Here is a 20,217-nt window from a genome sequence, read left to right as displayed (position 1 = left end):
GTCCGGATGGGCCGAAGTCCCGCTGCTAAAATGCCTGTCCCGCCGAGGTAGATTAAACCACCTACCTTACCGGCGGGACAAGGCGGCGCGGGCGGCCTCTGGGGTCCTGGGGGAGGTGTGGGGCGATCTGGCCCCGGGGGGTGCCCCCACGGTGGCCTGGCCCGCGATCGGGGCCCACCGATCCGCGGGTGGGCCTGTGCCGTGGGGGCACTCTTTTCCTTCCGCCTTCGCCATGGTCTCCACCATGGCGGAGGCGGAAGAGACTCCCTCCACTGCGCATGCGCGGGAATGCCGTCAGCGGCCGCTAACGCTCCCGTGCATGCGCCGCCCGGAGATGTCATTTCCGCACCAGCTGGCGGGGTGGAAATTCGTCCGGCGCGGACCTAGCCCCTTAAGGTTGGGGCTCGACCCCCAAAGATGCGGAGCATTCCGCACCTTTGGGGCGGCGCAATGCCCAACTGATTTGCGCCGTTTTGGGCGCCAGTCGGCGGACATCGTGCCGATACCGGAGAATTCCGCCCCAGAGCAGAAGAGGGATTAAAACAAGATTGTTAACAAGAGGCTATCAGCAGGAAATCTACAAAGGCCGGAATTGTCTAGCTGTTCATGCAGGACCAGAAAATCCCACCTATAGCGAATGGTGTCCTGCCTCCTGCCGCTGAGAAACAAGCAGCTGGGAGGCCAGAGAATCCCACCCAAAGTATTCCAAATTTTTTTTTAAGGGGCAATTTAGCATGGCCAATCTACCTAACCCGCACATCTTTGGACTGTGGGAGGAAACCGGAGCACCCGGAGGAAACCCACGCAGACAAGGGGAGAATGTACAACCTTCACAAAGACAGTCACCTGAGGCCGGAATTGAATCCGAGTCCCTGGCACAGTGAGGCAGCCGTGCTAACCACTGTGCCAGTGTGCCCCCCCACCCCCCCAAAGTATTTCAAATTAAATTGAGGAGCTCAGGACATGAACTGTTATGGGTTTTGGTTTAAAAGAAACACAACTTAGTTTAGATCATAACTAGGAATTTCCTGATTGCAAAATATTAAGAGCCGAAATAAAGAGGCAAGGATGGCATTGTGGCACAATGCTTAGCACTGCTGCCTCACAGCACCAGAGACTCGGGTTCAATTCCAATCTTGGGTGACTTTCTGTGTGGAGTTTGTACGTTCTTCCCGTGCCTGCCTTTCCTCCAGGTGCTCTGGTTTCATCCCACAGTCCAAAGATGTGCATGTTAGGTGGATTGGCCATTATTGATGTGCTGTGTTACGGGGATAGGGTGGGGTGTGGGCCTAAGTAGAATGCTCTTTGGCAGGGTCGGTGCAGATTCAATGAGCCAAATGGCCACCTTCTGCACTGTAGAGATTCTATGGATTCTATGGAAGGAGCGGCAACGTTAATCCAAAATAATAGAAATTAGAGATGGTGTAGGGGAAGAAGCAAAAGTTGAATTCATTTGGCTAGAATGGAGTATATTACAGATCATCAAACATTAGAAATTAAAAAGAAGAAAATATCTGGAGACTAATTGGATAAAAATGCAGGAACAATGGTTAGCACTGCTAAGTCATAATAACGGCAGACTTTAATCATTCAAAACTGAATGAGGTAAAAATAATGTAAGTGACAATGTCGGAGTGGGGTTTTAGACAATTAGGGCAGAGGTTCATTGGCAGTTTTGGGTATGAAGGTGGTGATATGACTTTGAAAAAAAGGACCCAAGTACATGAAATGTTGATCTGTTTGAAAAATTGGTGACAGCAGGTTTACTTTTGAAAAAATATTTTTATTAAGAAAGGTTTTCAATTATACCATCACAACTATATTCAAACAAGCATTACAATATTTCAATACCCCCCACCTCCCAAAACCAAACCCCAAAAGATCAAAAAAAATCCCCCTGATATCCCCCTCCCCCCAACATCTAACGGTGACCAGCTCCCTGAAGTAGAAAATGAATGGCTGCCACCTCGGATAGAACCCCTCTGTATACTTAATTGTTTTTAAATGTAAGAACTAACTCCATCAGGTTACTTAACCATGGCATGGCACTGGGCAGGAGCGAAGACTTCCATCCAATCAGCAGTCGCCTTTGGGCTATTAGCGAAGCGACGGTCAGAGCATCCGCCTTCGTCCCCTTCTGCAGCTCCAGTAAATCTGAAAACCCAAAGATAGCCACCAAAAGGCAAGGCTCCAACCCAACCCCAAGAATTCCTGACATGGTGCTGAAGAAGGAGGCCCAAAAGCTCAAAGTCTTAGAACAAGATCAGAACATGTGCTAATGGTGCGCCGTACAGTGCTCACACGTATCATCTACTTCCCAGAAGAACCCAGTCATCTGCTCCCTGGTCAGATGTGCCCTATGAACCACTTTAAACTGAATCAGGCTGAGCCTAGCGCATAAGGAGATGGAGTTGACTCTATGTAGAGTCTCGCACCACACCCTACCCCCACCCCAAACACCTGGCTCAGCTCCTCTTCCCACTTTCTCTGCACCTCACCCAGTGGAACCTGTTCCATTCATGAGCCGACTATAAATGTAGCTTTGGGACATTACCGCTGTGGTATTAGAGGTATTACAGTACCTGATAGGCTGGAGCACCATTGGTGGAAACTGTATGCTTTCTATTGGTTAGGATGTATGGTAGCTCTGCCCTGCTAGGCGGGGTATAAGAGCCCGTGCCGCCCCAGCAGCCTTAATTCTGTACCTGAGCTGCTGGGGGAAACATCTAGCTTATTAAAGCCTTCAGTTGGACTACAACCTCGCTTTAGTGGCCATTGATCGTGCATCAACCACCACAAGTGGAGCAAAGAAATATGGAAAGAAAGGAATCTTGGATGGAATAGGAAAAGCTATGGCAAGAAGATTTGCAGATGTAAAGCACATGGATATTGAGTTTATAGATGAATAAAACAACAGTTAAGGGAGATAATGAAGGAAAAAATTTGTGTATCAGAAAGAATTCTGAAGAAAGTATACCTGGTACTGTTATAATATTAATCTCCTGTATGTGACATGTGTTGAGACTGATGAACGAAGGGCTCGATTCAGTGGACTCAAGTTGAAGCCTGCTGAATAGCATGTTTAGCGGGGTGTTTCTCAGCAACTGCAGCTTATTTAAATAATCTGATCTGGATCTCGCACAGCGAGGGCGAGATCAAGGATGCGCATTGTGGAGCGAGTCGGCTTGGCGCCCAGCGGGTAGCCCAATTTGAGGTTCATGAGTGATTCACCCATTGTGCCCAGACCCCTGCCTGGCCCAACGGGGTCACTGAATCACAGGATCTACAAACACTGGAGAACGCAGAGTTAATCTTAAGTATTTGAGGAGCCACCAAGGTCTCTTTTCCTTTGAAGAGGGGACTCTAACCCTGATGACACCATTTATTCTCAACTAACTAACCTAGTGAGCAGCTATTTTATATAGCACAGTGAGTCTACAAATTATATCATAGAATCCCTTCAGTGCAGAAGGAGGCCATTCGGCCCATCGAGTCTGCACCGACCCTCTGAAAGAGTACTCTACCAAGGCCCAATCCTCCACCCTATCCCCATAACCCCACCTCGGGGCAATTTAGCACAGCCAATCCACCTAACCTGCAAACCTTTGGACTGTGGGAGGAAACCGGAGCACCTGGAGGAAACCCGCGCAGACATGGGGAGAAAGTGCAAACTCCACACAGACAGTCACTCGAGGTCAGAATCGAACCCGGATCCCTGGCGCTGTGAGGCAGCAATGCTAACCACTGTGCCACCATGCCGCCCTATCATGTTACTGAAGCTGGAAAAGACATCAGGGTCTTGATTTAGACTTGCCGGATATATCAGGCCCCGCTTCGCCAGAGTGTCGGCGCAGAGTGCTTGTGTATCTGGAGTGAAAACATGGTTCTGCAGCTGGCGAGCTGCATGTGGGTTTTCAGTCTGAAACCAACACTTGGACAAATTTTGGGAAGTCAGCAAAGTGTAAGGCACATGGGACATGGGCTACAAAAGCATGATGCAACTATACAAATAAGCATTGAGTCATAATCTAGAAAGGATATCAAGTAGATAAAATAGGCTCAGAGAAATTTACCATGGTGATCAAGGTATGAGAGAGACTTGGTTATGAGGAATGATCAGAGAAACTGGGGCTCTTTTCATTACAGCAATATTATAAAATGTTTTAATAAGACAAATAGGAAAAATATTTCCACAGGTTGGTGACGATGACTGGAAGATGTATATTCAAGTTCATCAGCAAAAGGTTTAAAGGAGAAGTTAGAATTCTTTTTAAGCAAATGGTTGCTGGGATACAGAATGGCCAAACAGAAACCACGTCGGAAGCAGAACAATTATAATCTGATGGGAAGTGGATAAACAAAATAAATATCTGAAAAGAGATGGAAAATGGCAGAGGAATATAATGGAGCAGATAGCCCTTTGGACAAAACATGGAATAGCCTCTGTCTTTGCAGTGAAACGTAGGGTATCTTGTGGAGTCGTGGATAGTGTCCCTGCCTCTGAGCCAGAAGCTTCAGGTCTGAGTCCCACCCCAGGATGTGATGGCCAAGTATGGTGCGTTCATAATGTGCCAACGGGTTGGGTTGCACAATACTTCCAACACATGCCAACAGCAGGTGGTAAGAGTGGAGAGACTCCTGGTCAGCCATGCTTAGTTTGGAGCGGTGCCCTTCAAGTGACAGGCTCGTGACCTGTTTCAGGGAAAAACCTTGCTATGGGAACAGATGAAAGTCTGCCTTATGCAGACTTATAGGTGTGGGAAGCTAAACAAACAATGGAGTAAAATTCTTTAGGCGGAATCCTCCGGCCGTGTTTGCCGAGCACCGGAGAATCCCGCCCGAGGTCAATGGGGCTCTTCATTGTACGCGGATCATCCATGGCGTTCTTGCGGGGGGGGCAGGGCGGGAGAGTCCAGCCCTTTGATTCTACTTAGTTGCTCCCATTTACATAAAGATGGTGATATCCTCAAGGCCCACCTCGATTGAAAGAGAGTGCTGCAATATCCTTCATCCTCTTTCAAAATTATTCGTAAACCATTGAACAGTCAACTGCTACTTGAAGCATTACCTGTCTTTCAACCTTGACAAATCTTCCCATCATACTTTGGTCTTCAGCCTCTGGATCAGAACCTTTGGCTACATCGGGATCAATTCTGATTGTTACACATAAAGTAGAGCATTGTTAACAGAGGTTTCAAATGGTTTAAGATACATAAAGCAAACATAGTGTACTAATGGCACACCATGATATTGTGATATCAAAAATATTTTGCTATATTTAAAAAATAGTTACAATATTTAAAATAAAGTAAAGTCGCTATAGTCCCAGATAACCATAGGTTGCTTTCCCCCTTTGAGGGGGAGAGCTGACTGGTGGTGATTTAACCTGAGAATCACCACACCTCAGGCGAGGGGCAAGATTGAGAAGGCGGGGCCTTCATGAATAACCTCAACCGGTATGGGGAATGAACCCGCACCGATGGCCTCACTCTGCATCACAAACCGGCAGTCTATACTATTACCCGTTTAAGTGGATCATGCTGGATGTGTGCAATTCCAGGGCAGCATCAGAAGAGAATAATGGGACACTATTTCCAAACATGCCAAACAGATAATAAATTTATCAGAATTACCTCAGTTTTATTCCATTTACCATTTTATACCACTTCGAATGGTAAAAATTGAAAGGTTGTTTCTACAGGAATAATCATAACAATCATAGAGTCATAGAATTTATAGTGCAGAAGGAGGCCATTCGGTCCATCGAGTCTGCACCGACCCACTGAAAGAGAACCCTACTTAAGCTCATGCCTCCACCCTATCCCCATAACCCAGTAACCCCACCTACCCTTTTGGACACTAAGGGTCAATTTAGCATGGCCAATCCACCTAACCTGCACATCTTTGGACTGGGGGAGGAAACTGGAGCACCCGGAGGAAACCCACACAGACACGGGGAGAAAATACAAACTCCACACAGTCACCCGAGGCCGGAATTGAACCCAGGTCCCTAGAGCTGTGAGGCAGCAGTGCTAAGCACTGTGCCACCGTGTTGCCCACAATGGGGACCTTGAAATAGTTACTGAAAGGCTAATTGGGAATAGGCAGCTTCCATTATTAGTTGCATTCCATACAACGTATGCAGTTTGTAAATGTATTCTGTGGCAAAATTTTCCATTTGGGAGACTTGTGTTGACGCTGGGACTGAATTGCATGTGGCTCGCGTACCTGCTGAGGGCACTATTTGTGGAGCAATTCAGGACATGCTAATGGGCCAGCACTCTGCTGGCGCGAATTCCAAGCAATTCCCGGCCCAGCGGCCATTCTAAACGCTGGGGCAGCTGTAGCTGTTTTTAAACGCTCCACTTACTACACACTCACTGCTGCCACCAAGATGGCTCAAAGAAGATTGCCCCCCACCCCCTCCAAAGTCGGGAGTCGAAGGTGCACCCACAGCTCCATGCCAGTGAGGAATGGAGGGATACCCTCTTCCTCAGCGTGGTCACACACTCAAGCTTGCCCTCCTGAACACTGCCTGGGATGTGGTGGCGGAGGCAGTCAGCGCTGCCTGTCTCCTCAGGAGGAGACAGCTGGTGATCTGGAGGGGTAGCGGTCACTGGCGAGTCCTCTGCCCTGAGAGGGGCAGAGATCCAGGGAGGATTCCAAAGGCTGTGGTGCAGGTGTCCTCTGGTTGGGGTAAGCTGTGCTGATCTCCTGCTCCCTCTGTAATGGGTCAACATTTCTGAGGTGTGAGAACACCTGGTGGACTCTAGATTGAGCTTGCCCCTCGATGATACAGCTAGAGTATGAGGGTGTCCAGAGGGGCGGCCTGGGTGGGCTCCCAGATGATCAGAGGCTTTCTGAGCATTCAAAGGACACAGGTAGCACTCAACAGTGTAAGCAGCCAGGAGCCCTTGGCACCAAAGGGATACATTTAAAAGACAGATTGTAACAGTGACGGTCTGAGTTAGGCCACCCCAATCCCAAGGGGAACACCCCCAAATCATTACCAGCTACTGCCCCCATCTCGTGCAGCCATCCCGCAGAACACCCAACGGTTTTCAATGGTTTTTAGCGTCCCGTTCATCCTCTGTAGCCTGGCGCCCAGCTCACGTTTGTAAACATTTGTCGTAATTCATGTCTGCAAGACTTCTGCCTGAGAGGGGCGGAACATCGTGAGAGGTCGGAGTACAGAGTCTAACCCACTCATCACATTTGAATGCATGAAAATGCCGGTTCTGCATACCACCACCAGTGTGGGGCACAAACCTCGTTATCGCCACCAGCAAGGGACTGGAGCATGGCACCTGAATAGGCACCGGGCATGGACCTCGAGTTTGTCCGGACCCCGATTTTCCGCCCGATCGCAGTTCGCATTTGCAGCATCGCAAGGCGGAGAATTTCGCCCTGGGTATAAGAAGCCCCAACTTTCCCACTGTGTCTTTAGCGAGAATGTGCCGGAAGGACCAGGACCTAAATATGTTTGGTTTGGCATAAAATAGACTTTTCGGCAGCATGGTAGCCCAGTGGTTAGTGCTGCAGTCTCATGGCGTTGAGGTCCCAGGTTCGATCCCGGCTCTGGGTCACTGTCCGTATGGAGTTTGTACATTCTCCCCGTGTCTGCGTGGGTTTTGCCCCACAACCCAAAGATGTGCAGGGTAGGTGGATTGGACACGCTAAATTGTCCCTTAATTGGAAACAATGACTTGGGTACTCTAAATTTCTAAAAAAAATAGACTTTTCTAAAGTATCAGTAAGAACTGAGTTTCTGCACTCCCAAAATATGGCATCAGTGTATAAAATGATTGCTGACCTTTACAAAGAGGGTCATCATGCATCGTCCACTCAGCTTTTCCAGGTGGGTGAAGATGCAGTTCAACAAGGATCCACCACCAACAGGCACGGTTCATTTTTGTAAAAAGCCAGGAGCAGCAATATTCTCTGGCTCCACAGCATCCCAAAGGATGTTGCCTGACCCACAATCAAACCCAACCCATTCATCTTTGCCCCACGCTAATGAATTTTTATCTCTTTGTTTTCATAATAAACTGACGTTAAATGGTGCAAGTGAGTGCTGTAATCTGGCAGAGTCACCAAAATAGTGATTTAATTTCTATGGTCTCTACCCTGTGTGAGCAGTGAAAGCTAAAAGATGAATAAAGAATAATGTAAAAAATATTATGCTACATTATGTTTGCATAGACCTGAATGTTAATGTATACTTACTTAGGTGACTGTTGTAAAGGATATACAAAACCTCCTTTTGAGTTTGATTTTTTCTGCTTGGGAGTTGATGGAGGTACAGGAGAAAGGATCATATCAATCCTGATGAAAAATGAAGGGTCCCAGATCATTCAGACACACATTATAATTAGAATGATTCTGCACATTGTAACTACTATTTACACCGAGCGCAACAAGAGAAATAACCCGATCAGCAAATTCTGGCAACTCATGCATAAAAACTGTTCCAAAGCTCATTCCCAAAAGGATGTTGGCACCATTGTAAAATGTAAATTCCCCCACAGCCCCATAGGCTGCTCTCCCCTTTGAGAGCTGACCGGTGGTGAATTAGCCTGTGGGTCACAGCACCTCAGGCGAGGGGCAAGGGTAAGAAGGCGGAGCCTTCATGAATAACCTCAACCAGTATGGGAATTAAACCCATGTTGTTACCATCACTAACCAGCCATCCAGTCTACTGAGCTAACCAACCTCAACAGTGATGTATCACAGCAAGTGGAAAATAAAGAAACCCATTGTAACTCTCCATCGCCTCACTCAAAAATATTAAAATTTATCATCATCCAACATTGCTTTTTAAACATGTATCTTTGACATTGGGCTGGATTCTCCGGTTCACCAGCCGTGTGTTTCGCGGCAGCGCGCTATTTGCTGGTGGCGGGATTCAAAACTCCCTCCGCTTGTCAATGGGATTTCCCATTGAAACCACCCCACACTGCTGGGAAATCCATGGGCGGGGGTGCACTGTTCTCGGGAAAGAGAATGCCAACAGCTGGAGAGTTCTGGCCATTATTGCCAGAATTATGAGGATTAGATTAATATAAAGATGCAATGTGACACCCCAGCTGACCAATGCGCATATCCCGGAATATGTTGGAGAAAACAACTTGTGGCATGATATATTACAGATTTTTACCCCTCGCCTTACACGGGAAATATTTTTGTAGTGCAAATATGGAAGCTGATTTGGTATAGTGACTCTATCGTGCACCTGGGGGTGGATCCGAGTGAATAATCTATCTCCCTAGCCAATGAAAGTTAAGAGTAGAAAAAGGAACACAATGAATGGCCGAGATAGAAACAGCGATAATTTTTTAGTGCAAGTAACCTAATCGTCTCATGGGCTATAATTTACTAGCTCCAGGAATACCTCAAAGATGCATTGGGGAGTTAATGCTGTAAAATAGGTGATGGGGTTTACTTCCCTTTAACTATACAGCCCTTTGTCGCAAAGCCCTAGGATGCGGTGTACACTCGCCTGGCCTGAGTCGGAAAGTCAGGCAAGATAGGATCGCCAGCATTTTAAGGTAAGAACTTTCAAGTAGACTGGCAATTCAACTCAATTGCCACGCCACTGGAGGTTTGGTCAAGTTAACAGCTTTGACAAAGAGTCATCCAGACTTGAAACATTAGCTCCCTTTTCTCTCCACAGATGCTGTCAGACCTGCTGGGATTGTCCACTATTTTTCTTTTAGTAACACACTGTGTTAGCTTGTAATGTTGTCATTACCAGCTGCAGGCAGAGCAGAGTATCATTTAACTTTATATGTATCCAAGATCAGAGAAAGGCGAGAGGGAAACCAGCTCAGATTTTGTCATTTCTGTTCAAAGTGGGTCCAGTCAGAACTGAAGATCTAAGTGAAATGCATAGTCCCTTTGATGCAACACAAACTTCACTGACTTTAGACTCTAGAAGCTAACGCCTGTGTGCCAGGGAAGGAAATAGATTATTCAAACATGCCACTCATTGGAATGAGGTCATGAAAACTCTGAACATCATTAATCAAACCTAGACTACAACTGTCTGATAAACTAGTTATTCAATGCTGTTAACTTGTCAACTATTTAAGGAATTATATTTAAAATAATTGCATCAATTGGCAATCTCAGGCTCTGGTCAATGCTACAGTTAATCCTCAACATCTACTGGTGCTGCTTTCGAGTGATGCCCATATAATCTTTGCTATGATTTGTTGCTCAACTGCTAGGTAACTGTATATCAATGCCTGTCTGTTCAGCTTTCACCTATGCAACTTCAACTTTAAACTATGATTTCTAACAAATTAACTGTGTTTGGTACATGACTTTGGGCTTGTTCTTTCCATGGTGATTTGACAAGAAAGCAACAATTCACTCACTCAACAGTTTAAATGTACCTAATCAATGGTTAGTAAATTCATTTTGATTCAAACTGGTGATATGGTGAGCCATGCCTGGCAGCCCTCATCCCTCGATCTAAACTGGGAATTAAAACTGCGGACAGTTCCTCAGTCAAGAATCAGCTCATTCTTTGGCATATACTTATCAGGATATTGAAAATCCAGCTTTTTTACACCATCCTCAGTAAAGTAGTCCCTTGCTCAGCACTTCTTCATATGCACCCCATTCATCGCTGTCGTTACACTATTTGCAATGTACCAGATGCACTAAAGCATCTCACCAAGATTTTTCCAGCAGCAACTCCCAACTTTGTGATTGCTATCACAGGAAAAACCAAGAGCAGCAACATCAGGCCAATATTATAGCCCCTACTTCCCCCTCCATTCATATGCCACATCCATCAAGACACATATCACTGTTTGTTCACATTTTGGGTCAGAATTTTCAAACTCTTCATCTAAGGCCTATGTGGACACCATTAGCAGAATGGCAGCAGCAATTTAGTGACAGCCCACCAGCTTCTTATGATTGCGAAAGGTAGGCAATAAATGTGGTCTCTCCAGTGCCACCCACCGACTGTGAATCTTTTTATATACAAATGATAAAATTCGAACATTTAAGGAGGTGTCAATTCTCATTTTCATATGTTTTTCACCATTTACCTTGACTGGAGATATTTTATCCTTGAAAGCATGTCCAAATGTCCGGCTGAGTACTGTTCAATAACATCCTTCACATCATAAGGTCGTAAAGTCTCCTTGAACTTTTTCTTGTTGAGGAAAAATTTCATGATGCTGAAGGGATAAGCAAGATGGTTTTTACTTTCCTCTCACTGATTCAAGTACCAAAGATCAGAGATATCCAGCTGTCATTTATGTTAGGAAATTGTTTATTCTTCATAGGATGCTAAGCGAGAGAATGAATATACCATGTGCAGGTTCTCAAACAAATGATCAATCATTTTCTAATAACAATTTGATGAATTAAAATATGAAATTCCCCTGTGTTGTGACTGAGATAGTATTGATCTTATGCAGCATACTTATTATCATTCATAGTGGCCCAGAACCTGACAAGCTGAATTACTTTTTAACTCTTAACAGTACAAAATAGTAAAGAGCTTCATCAGAAAATAAAGGCAATAATGAATTATTTATTAAGTCTGTCAGGGCTATATATATCCAGGTAGCACCAATAATTTGACTCTCACCTCGCTCTCAAGTGCAATCCTTCTTGTCTTTATTTTAGCAAAATATTCCTAAGGTTAATGTTCTTTCTTAATTCTGTTATCTTGCTTCTCTTTGCTAGAGTACAGGAGCAAAGAGGTTACGCTGAAGTTACACAAGAAACTAGTTAGACCTCAGCTTGGATATTGTGTACAGTCTGGGAGCCACACTATAGGGAGGATGTGAACACATGGAGAGAGTGCAAAGAGATTTACAAGGTTGGTTCCAGGGATGAGAAACTTCAGTCATGAGGATAGATTGGAGAGGTAGGGACTGTTCCCCTTGGAGAGAAGGCTAAGCGGATATTTTATAGAGATGTTCATGAGGGGGCTGGACAGAGCAGACCACAGAATTGTTACAGCGCAGAAGGCAACCATTCAGTCCATTGTGTCTGCACCGGGTCTACAAATGAGCATCATGACTTAGTGCCACTCCCCTGATTTTTCCCACGCCCCTGCATGTTGTTTTTATTCAAATGATCATCTAATGCTCTCTTTTGAACCTGCTTCCACCACACTTCCATGTAGTGCATTCCAGATCTGGACCACTCGCTGTGAAGAAGTCTTTCCTCACATCACATTTGCTTCTTTTGCAAATCACTTTAAATCTGTACCCTCTTATTCTTGATCCTTTTTAAGAGTGGGAACAGTTTCTCCCTATCTACTCTGTCTAGCCCCCTCATGATTTTGAACATCTCTATCAAATATCTTCTTAGCCTTCTTCTCTCCAAGGAGAATAGTCCCAACCTCCCCAATCTATCCTCATCATCAAAGCTTCTCATCCCTGGAACCAATCTTGTAAACCTCTCCACTCTCTCTCCAATGTGTTCACATGCTTCCTATAGTGTGGGGTCCTAAATACAAGACCCATGCAATTCACATTGCAATTGAGAAGGAAGCAGAGGAAGGTATTGTAAAGATTAGGTTTCGGATTCCCCAACAAATTAATTAATATCACAGGCAGCAGTTCTATGTGCTTGGCTAAGAGCTGTTTGGCGTTACAAATTACCACAGCTGAAAATAGGAGGGAGATGGTAGATGTGCATTCTGTAGCAATCTAAAGTTTCTGGGAAATTCATCCAGCAGAAACATCCTTTCAGAGGGGAAGATTCACTAGGACAAGCTTTACTGCTTGTAATGGATTTAGGAAATTCTCGGAAAACTAAGGAAAACACATGGAGCCAGTCACTCATAATAATAACAATCTTTATTATTTGCACAAGTAGGCTTACATTAATACTGCAATGAAATTGCTGTGAAAAGCCCCTAGTCGCCACATTCTGGCGCCTGTTCGGGTTCACAGAGAGAGAATTTAGAATGTCCAATTCACCTAACAAGCACGTCTTTCGGGACTTGTGCGAGGAAACCGGATGCACCCGGAGGAAATCCACGCAGACACGGGGAGAACGTGCAGACTCCGAGAGACAGTGGCCCAAGCGGGAATCGAACCTGGGACCCTGGCGCTGTGAAGCATCAGTGCCAACCACTGTGCTACCATGCCACCCAATAGTTACTACTGGGCGAAATAGGAAAATGTGAACCCATTGGAAGCGAGAAGCAACTCTGGACTGTTTGTTATAATGACTATAATTCCAGTTGAATATATAAAAAGAACATTCTTTCTGTGGTTTAAAGTTGCCCACAAAAAGAAACTAATGGTTTGTCAATAGTGCTTTTCGTAATTTGTTACAGGAAATGTCTAAAAATGTATAATTCTTTCAAATATTTACTGGAAGTGGGAATTTTTTTCCCTTATATGTGGATCATAACAATAATATTGATTTAAATATTCTTTTCTTTTTTTCAAAATTGGTAGTTTCTTATATTTTAGGCTTTCTCCCTTTACCTAGATCATGCAATAAAAATGTTCCAAAGCATAATTTTTCCATAATTACTGTGCTAATTTAATTTGAATTGTAGGGATGCTTGGGCTTTACTCCCAGGTTAATATAAAGTAAAATGGATCCAGTTGCTCTTACTTTATTAGGATGAAGAAAACTCTTTCTAAATGGCGAAAGGTGTCCTTCTGTTCTCACACATATGCCAAAAACAGAAAGCTCCTGGAGTCAGATTTTATCCAAGGAATGATGTAACACAATTAGACCATTGTGTGGATCAGTCGCGTGTAATTCAAGAAGCAATGTGCATTTTCTTTCCTAAATCAGTTGATCCCTTTAAAATAGTCATGTCTTGTCTTTCATTTATTACCTTTGGAAGTAGAGATAACATCTTCTTTTGAGCAGTTGACTTTTAGCATATTCAGGTATAGTTGTATACTTTGCTTTCCTTTCATTTTATCAGTACTATAATGTGAAAGCCAGGTGATACTGCACACTAAGTGCATCCAGATGAATGTCACAAGTAAACAGATCATGCACTTTAATCCTTTACGAATGAAAAAAACACAGTGGTATCATTCTTTCAGACTGGCAAGACAAGCTTTGCGAATGCCAGCTGCACTACAAAGATTAGCCATTCCAAGAAATAGCACCATCCCAGATCATAAATTATTCTTTGTCAGGACAAAATGATAAAGCTCGTCATCTCTCAGTGTCTTCCACAATCTTCAATCTTTTAACATCCAATTCTTGCGTCACCTGCTACTTGATTTGTTTTATCTTCTCTCTACATTTTAAATCTTGTTGGTATCTTGCACACTGGGGCTCATGCTTCAACCAGGTTTCCCAGCTTTTGAAAAAAGCTGCATATAACCAAGTAACTTCAGTGTTCTACACACTCCCTGTGTTGATCCAGCCTCATAGCACAAGCACAACAACACAACCTTCATTACCTATACTGTAATCCCTTCCAGCAAAGCTCAATGCTCAAAGTTTGGAAACTCAGAATTTACCCCATCAACACAGTTCTAAACCACATTCATCAGCATACCATTCATTTTGGTTTAAGGTAATAGAAATTGAAACCAGTGAGTCAGCATTGCACTTAATGTTTTTTAAAAACTTAGTGGGCGAGATTCTCCACTCCCGCGCCGGTTGGGAGAATCGCCGGAGACACCCAAAATGGCGATTCTCCGGCACCCCCGCTATTCTCAGGCCCGGATGGGCCGAGCGGCCAGGCCAAAACGACGGGTTCCCCCTGGCGCCGTCCACACCTGGTCGCTGCCTTCGGGAACAGCGCGGGAACGCTGGGGGGGGCGGCCTGCGGGGGCGGGAGGGGGGATCCTGCACCGGGGGTTCCTCAAATGTGGGATGGCCCGCGATCGGTTCCCATCGATCGTCGGGCCGTCCTCTCTGAAGGAGGACCTCCTTCCTTCCGCGGCCCCGCAAGATCCGTCCGCCATCTTCTTGCGGGGCAGACTCGGAGAGGACGGCAACCACGCATGCGCGGGTGATGCCAGTTATGCGGTGCCGGCCGCGTCATGTATGCGGTGCCGCCTTTACACGGCGACAAGGCCTGGCGCGCGTAAATGACGCGGCGCCTCCTAGCCCATCATCGGGCCCTGAATTGGTCGGGATAGGGGCCGTTTCGCGCCGTCGTGAACCTCGACGGCGTTCACGACGGCGTGGGCACTTCGGCGAGGGAGCGGAGAATCCCGCCCAGTGTACTCAATTCTTTTTTTTCCAATTAAGGGTCAATTTAGAGTGGCCAATTCACCTACCTTGCACATATTTTTGGGTTGTGGGGGTGAGACCCACGCAGACACAGGGTGAATGTGTAAACTCCAATGGACAGTGACCCGGGGCCGGGATTGAACGCGTCTTCGGTGCCGTGAGGCAACAATGCGAAACATTGCGCTATCGTGCTGCCTCCAACATTGCACTTAATTCTGCTTGGATTATGTTACTGTGTTGGGATGATATTACTGAAAATGATCTGAAATTTTCTTTTCTTTTGGGACGTGGGAAACTAAGTAACTACTGCCATTCTTTCTTAGATTAAGCATCAATCACATAGCTTGGGAGTGGAATCACATGTAAACCTGACAACTCAAGGTTGACTGGTGCTTTCCATAAAGGTGAGGTCATGGGGATTTTATGAGATCTTTCATTTTTGTTTTTATTTGTGCTTTACTGGATTAAATTTTATTATTCACCATGGACGCACCTTGAACTCATATCCTCTGGGTTACTCCTTCAGCACAAAAACTACTCGGCTACTGACCTTGATGGAAGCACAGTGGTATCCCTGAGCACAGAAAATTCACATTAAGCATAACCCCGGCCTGATGCTTATACGATTCAAACACTGGCAAGACAAAACCCTGCCATAGGTGGTCAAATGACCAGAGTGAAAGATCAGTTGACAGGAGTAACAGGAAACGAGAAAAAAATGATCCCAGTTTTTCAGCTCAGCTCATCTGTCATCTGCCTGCAACTCCCTCTGTGATACATACCTGTCACACGACGGGGTGGGGGCCCTGGTTTGGCAGTAACAGCGGGTCTGGTCCATGGGATGGAGGATGATGACAACCTGCTCTGCGATGAACCCTGGTGCTCTGCATCATTTGATAACATCTGACTCCTGTCCATGGCAGCACTTTCCACCATCCACTTGGGTGATTCCTGTATGCGAGCTGGCCATTCCGTCAATCGGTCCCATCGAATCCACCGGGGTGGCGGTGGTGAGGACGATTGGTAAGGGGGTTGGTGGTGTGTGGAGTACAGAGCCACAGGGTCTGCCCTTCCCCCCCCCCCCCCCCCCGCCATGTCCGCCTTCACATCCACCACCCCTGGCCAGCCCAGACCAGCCCACCCTTCACAACCATCAGACGGAGCACTGAGGTAGGTTGTAACAGTGGTAACAGGTGTTTCATGTGAACAAATATTTACAGATTTGTGCCCTAGCCCCAATAATGTTTTTTGATTGGGCTGATGTTGAATGGTGATATTGTACTGTGAACAAAGAACTTTGACTTATAAACAAAATTATTTATTCCGAACACTACTTTAACGAATTACTAAAATGTTTTGGAAATAATGGTCTAACACTAACTTATACTAAGATACTACAGAGCTACTCTAATATTACGACTGCTACAAACTCCTTACTCTTGGAACAGATGGTGTGTCTGGGTCACGTGTCTGCATGCTCAAACCACCTGGTGGTCGGATGCTGGTACTACAACAGTTATACATATATTATTATTTACATACAGATAATACAGGTGACAATCTACTTATCATCACAGCCCCTATCACTAAACTGTGCCCTGCACCCGTGCCAACGTAACTGGTGCCTAACTTCCTGGCGTTACGGGTCTAGGTGTTTCCCCAGAGGTGGAGGCGGCCTGCTGTGATTCCTGCCCTACAACCTGGGTCCCCGTTGGCGAGCGCCTTCTGGGGCGACAGGGCCTGGGTGGGTCCGACTGCTGCTTGGGTGCCCCATTCTGCCTATTGCCCATCAGTTGCACCAGGGACAGGAGGAGAGGGGGGGGACCCTGAGGTGCAGCGATGTTCCGGCACCTCCCCTGCGGGAGTCACCGGGTTCCCATCACATCCTCCTCCTTCGGGGTACCTTATTGCCCATGGGCTACTCCATGGGACAGGGGTGTTAGCAGAGCCACCTGACGCTGCCAGTCCTGTAGGCCCGCTCTTATCTCGACCAGGGTCTGCACACTTGTGGTCATGGAGCATAGGGCGTGGACCATCTCCATCAAGGACTGCGCCACATTATGCTGCGGCTGTGCCACCACCTTTTGGGTTTGTGTCACATTAGCCAGTGACTGCGCCATCGCCCTCTGGGACTGGGCCACCTCCCTCTGTGTAGGCACTATGTCGGCCAGCATCTGGGCAATGCCGCTGACGTTCCCAGCCATGGCCTGGTGTTACTGGGCCATGCTCAGGAACGCTGTTGTGATTTCCAGGTTGCTCTGGGTCATGATTGCCTGTGAGGCGGCAACCCTATCCTGGGCCTTGGCCTGCACCTGCACAGAGTGTCCCAGGCCTTGGACATGCTGATCCGTAGCTGAAACCGTCGCGCCCAATATCTCCACCGCGGACACCACCCGTGCAGTGTTGGCCTGGGTGGTACGCATGGTTGGCACCACCTCCTGCTACTGCACGCGGTCGGACTCCTCCAACTGCGCCTGCAGGTACTGGATACTCGCCGACAATCCCTCCTGTAGTCCCTGGCTCAGTGACTGCACCTTCACTATAAATGGGATTGTCTGTCCAGTAGCTCGAGATCCTTCTAGACGGCAGCTAGTTCCTTGGGTCAGCCCGCCTTTCAACCGTCCTCCCCTTGGGGAGTTCCTACCTCCACTTGCTATACCAGAGCAGCTGTGTGGTGAGCACCAGAGAGTATCCCAGGAGCCTCTTCATTAAGATGCCCAACCGAGGTGAGTGTCTCTGGGGTGGTGGAGAGAGTTGGAGACAGCTGTGAATGAAAATCACTGACACCTCCTGAGTCTCGGGCGGAGGGCTGGTGTCCGAGCTGCTCAGCGTCACTGCTCGGCTCATGGGTGGGCTCCAGCTGTGACACTGGCTGGGGGCGGGGGGCGTCAGATGGGCCCACCTCATCTCCAGCAGGCCCTGTAAGACACAAGGCAAGATGCATGATTAGACTGCAGGCCAGGGTAGAGTGGTGTTGGTGGGGGTGAGGGTGGGGGGTGGTGTAGGATGAGGGTGAAGTGAGGGTGAAGTGGGGGTGAGGTGGTGTGGGGGTGGTGTTGGGGGGGCTTGACACACGCATAACGAGGAACCGCAACTAAGCAGGTCTCACTTCTTTGCCTGCAGCCAAACTCCACCTCGGCGACTTCCCTTTCTTCCGGGCCACTGACCACATCCAAGGCCCTCTTCTTGGCCACGGTGAGGGGCCGCAGGGCCGGAGGACCCTCGCCTGCTTTCTCACACTCCCGGCGGTTGTGCGCAGCCTCCTCCTCAGGCGGGAAGAGGTGTAGAAACAGAAAACGACAGTGTTAGACAGTCCGACACATGCAGCCCAGGGGGTGGGCAGCTGGTGGCCTCAGTGGCCAGGACACCCAGCCACAGCCGCCGGTATGGGTGCCGGCATGTGGTGCAGGGTGGGGGTTGAGCCACTCTCCAGACTGGGGGGGTTCGGGTTATGGGTGTGTGGGATTGGTTGGTAGCAGGGACACAGTGCTGCCTACTCACCCTGGACGCCCTGAGGAGGTTGTGCAGTTTCTTCTGGCACTGCTGGCCAGCCTGGACGGTATGGCTGTTGGTGCTGACCGCCTCTGGGTAGAGCATCGGTGCGGGGGCAGCACCGTCTTTTTGGTCATAAGACTAGACACATGATCCGGACATAGCCTCAAAATCAGAGAATCCAGCCCAAAGTCTCAGAACTGGAGAATGCCACCCAGGTTCTCAGAGGAACGGCAAATATGAATCCTTGACAGATTCTATTGCATCTCCAGGGAACTGGACAATTGAATGGTTCAGTACACAGACATCCTGTGTGATTGTGGGGAAATGTTTTTCCATTGCGTACAATAATAATCTTTGTAATGACAAAGTTCCAATAAAAAATACCAAATGCTCCCACCAAATCAAAACTAAAGGTGGAAATCTTTCATTTGGTGTAAAATCCCAGAAAATGGCTGGCAATTTACATAATTCTACATTCTCACATCTGAGCTTTGCAGTGTTGGAGGAAAAGGGGTAAAGTAGTCAAAAAGGGAGAGAGTACGCCAACGTCTGTCCTGAAATAGAGATCAAATGGGTAGCACTGGAATCTTGTGATAGTTGAAATGAAATGATATGTTTTAACAAAGGAGTTCCAACTTTCACTGACCGCAAGTAACGTAGTTCATTTGTGATTTAATGAACTATTCATGATACCATTTTATACCTACTGGATAGACGTCATTCCCTCCCACAACATCGGAATATAGCATCTATATTTTTACCCTTGCTGTCAAGTTAAAGTATTATTCTTTCACCTTAATTTGCGAAATGCAATGGGATAGAAGGTGATGTTAGATAATAAATGGCATCCACATTTGTAATGCAGCATATTTTATCTGACCTGATTTGTGAAGATACTTAAAGTGGAAAGGAAGGAAGTATTGATCTGAATTCCCCATATAATGTGAATAAGTGTGAAGTCATTCACTTTAGTGGAAAAAAACAGGAAGGCAGCATATTTCTTAAATAGTGATAGGTTGGAAAGTGCAAGTTTCCAAAGGGACCTGGGTGTCCTTGTTCATGAGTCACTAAAAGCTACCATGCAGTGCAGAAAGCACTTAGGAAGGCAAATGTTGTCCTTCATCGTAAGAGGATCGTACAGGAGGTAAAATGTCCTGCTACAGCTGCATAGAGTCTTCGGTAGACCTCAGCTGGAGTATTGCTCCCCTTATCTTAGGGGTGATGTACTTGCCATAGAGAGAGTGTAACCAAGGTTCATCAGATTAATCCATCGGATGGCGGGATTGTTTAAGGAGGAGAGATTGAGGGGACTGGGCCTGTATTCCCACATGCCGAGTGGTCCTGTAGCAAAACAAGAAATGAGTCAACCTAGTGTCCATCGATGGTTTCTTGGGGCCCTGTTTAAATGGTTGCACCACTCGCTCCGCTAAACCATTGGAAGCTGGGTGGTATGAGGCAGTACAAATATGTCGCACACATTTGCCTTCAGAAACCCAGAGAACTCCTCACTCATAAAAGGAATGC

The 20,217-nt window shown here is 46.7% G+C and overlaps 1 protein-coding gene across 3 annotated transcripts in view; it reads right to left on the bottom strand.

The window, feature by feature from the left end:
- kcnq3 (potassium voltage-gated channel, KQT-like subfamily, member 3) overlaps positions 1-20,217 on the bottom strand; it is a 609,891-nt gene that overhangs the window by 7,112 nt on the left and 582,562 nt on the right. For all 3 annotated transcript variants that reach the window (XM_072467851.1, XM_072467853.1, XM_072467852.1), the window contains 3 exons: positions 11,064-11,195; positions 8,227-8,325; positions 5,069-5,153 (listed from right to left, as the gene is read on the bottom strand). In XM_072467851.1, coding sequence (XP_072323952.1) covers positions 5,069-5,153; positions 8,227-8,325; positions 11,064-11,195 — 316 coding nt within the window. The remainder of the gene's footprint in view (positions 1-5,068; positions 5,154-8,226; positions 8,326-11,063; positions 11,196-20,217) is intronic.

This window comes from Scyliorhinus torazame, chromosome 11 (genome assembly GCF_047496885.1).
Source record: "Scyliorhinus torazame isolate Kashiwa2021f chromosome 11, sScyTor2.1, whole genome shotgun sequence".
Taxonomy (NCBI): Eukaryota; Metazoa; Chordata; class Chondrichthyes; order Carcharhiniformes; family Scyliorhinidae; genus Scyliorhinus; species Scyliorhinus torazame.
The sequence above is the reverse complement of the archived record's forward strand: the minus strand, read 5'-3'. Positions and strand labels throughout refer to the sequence as shown.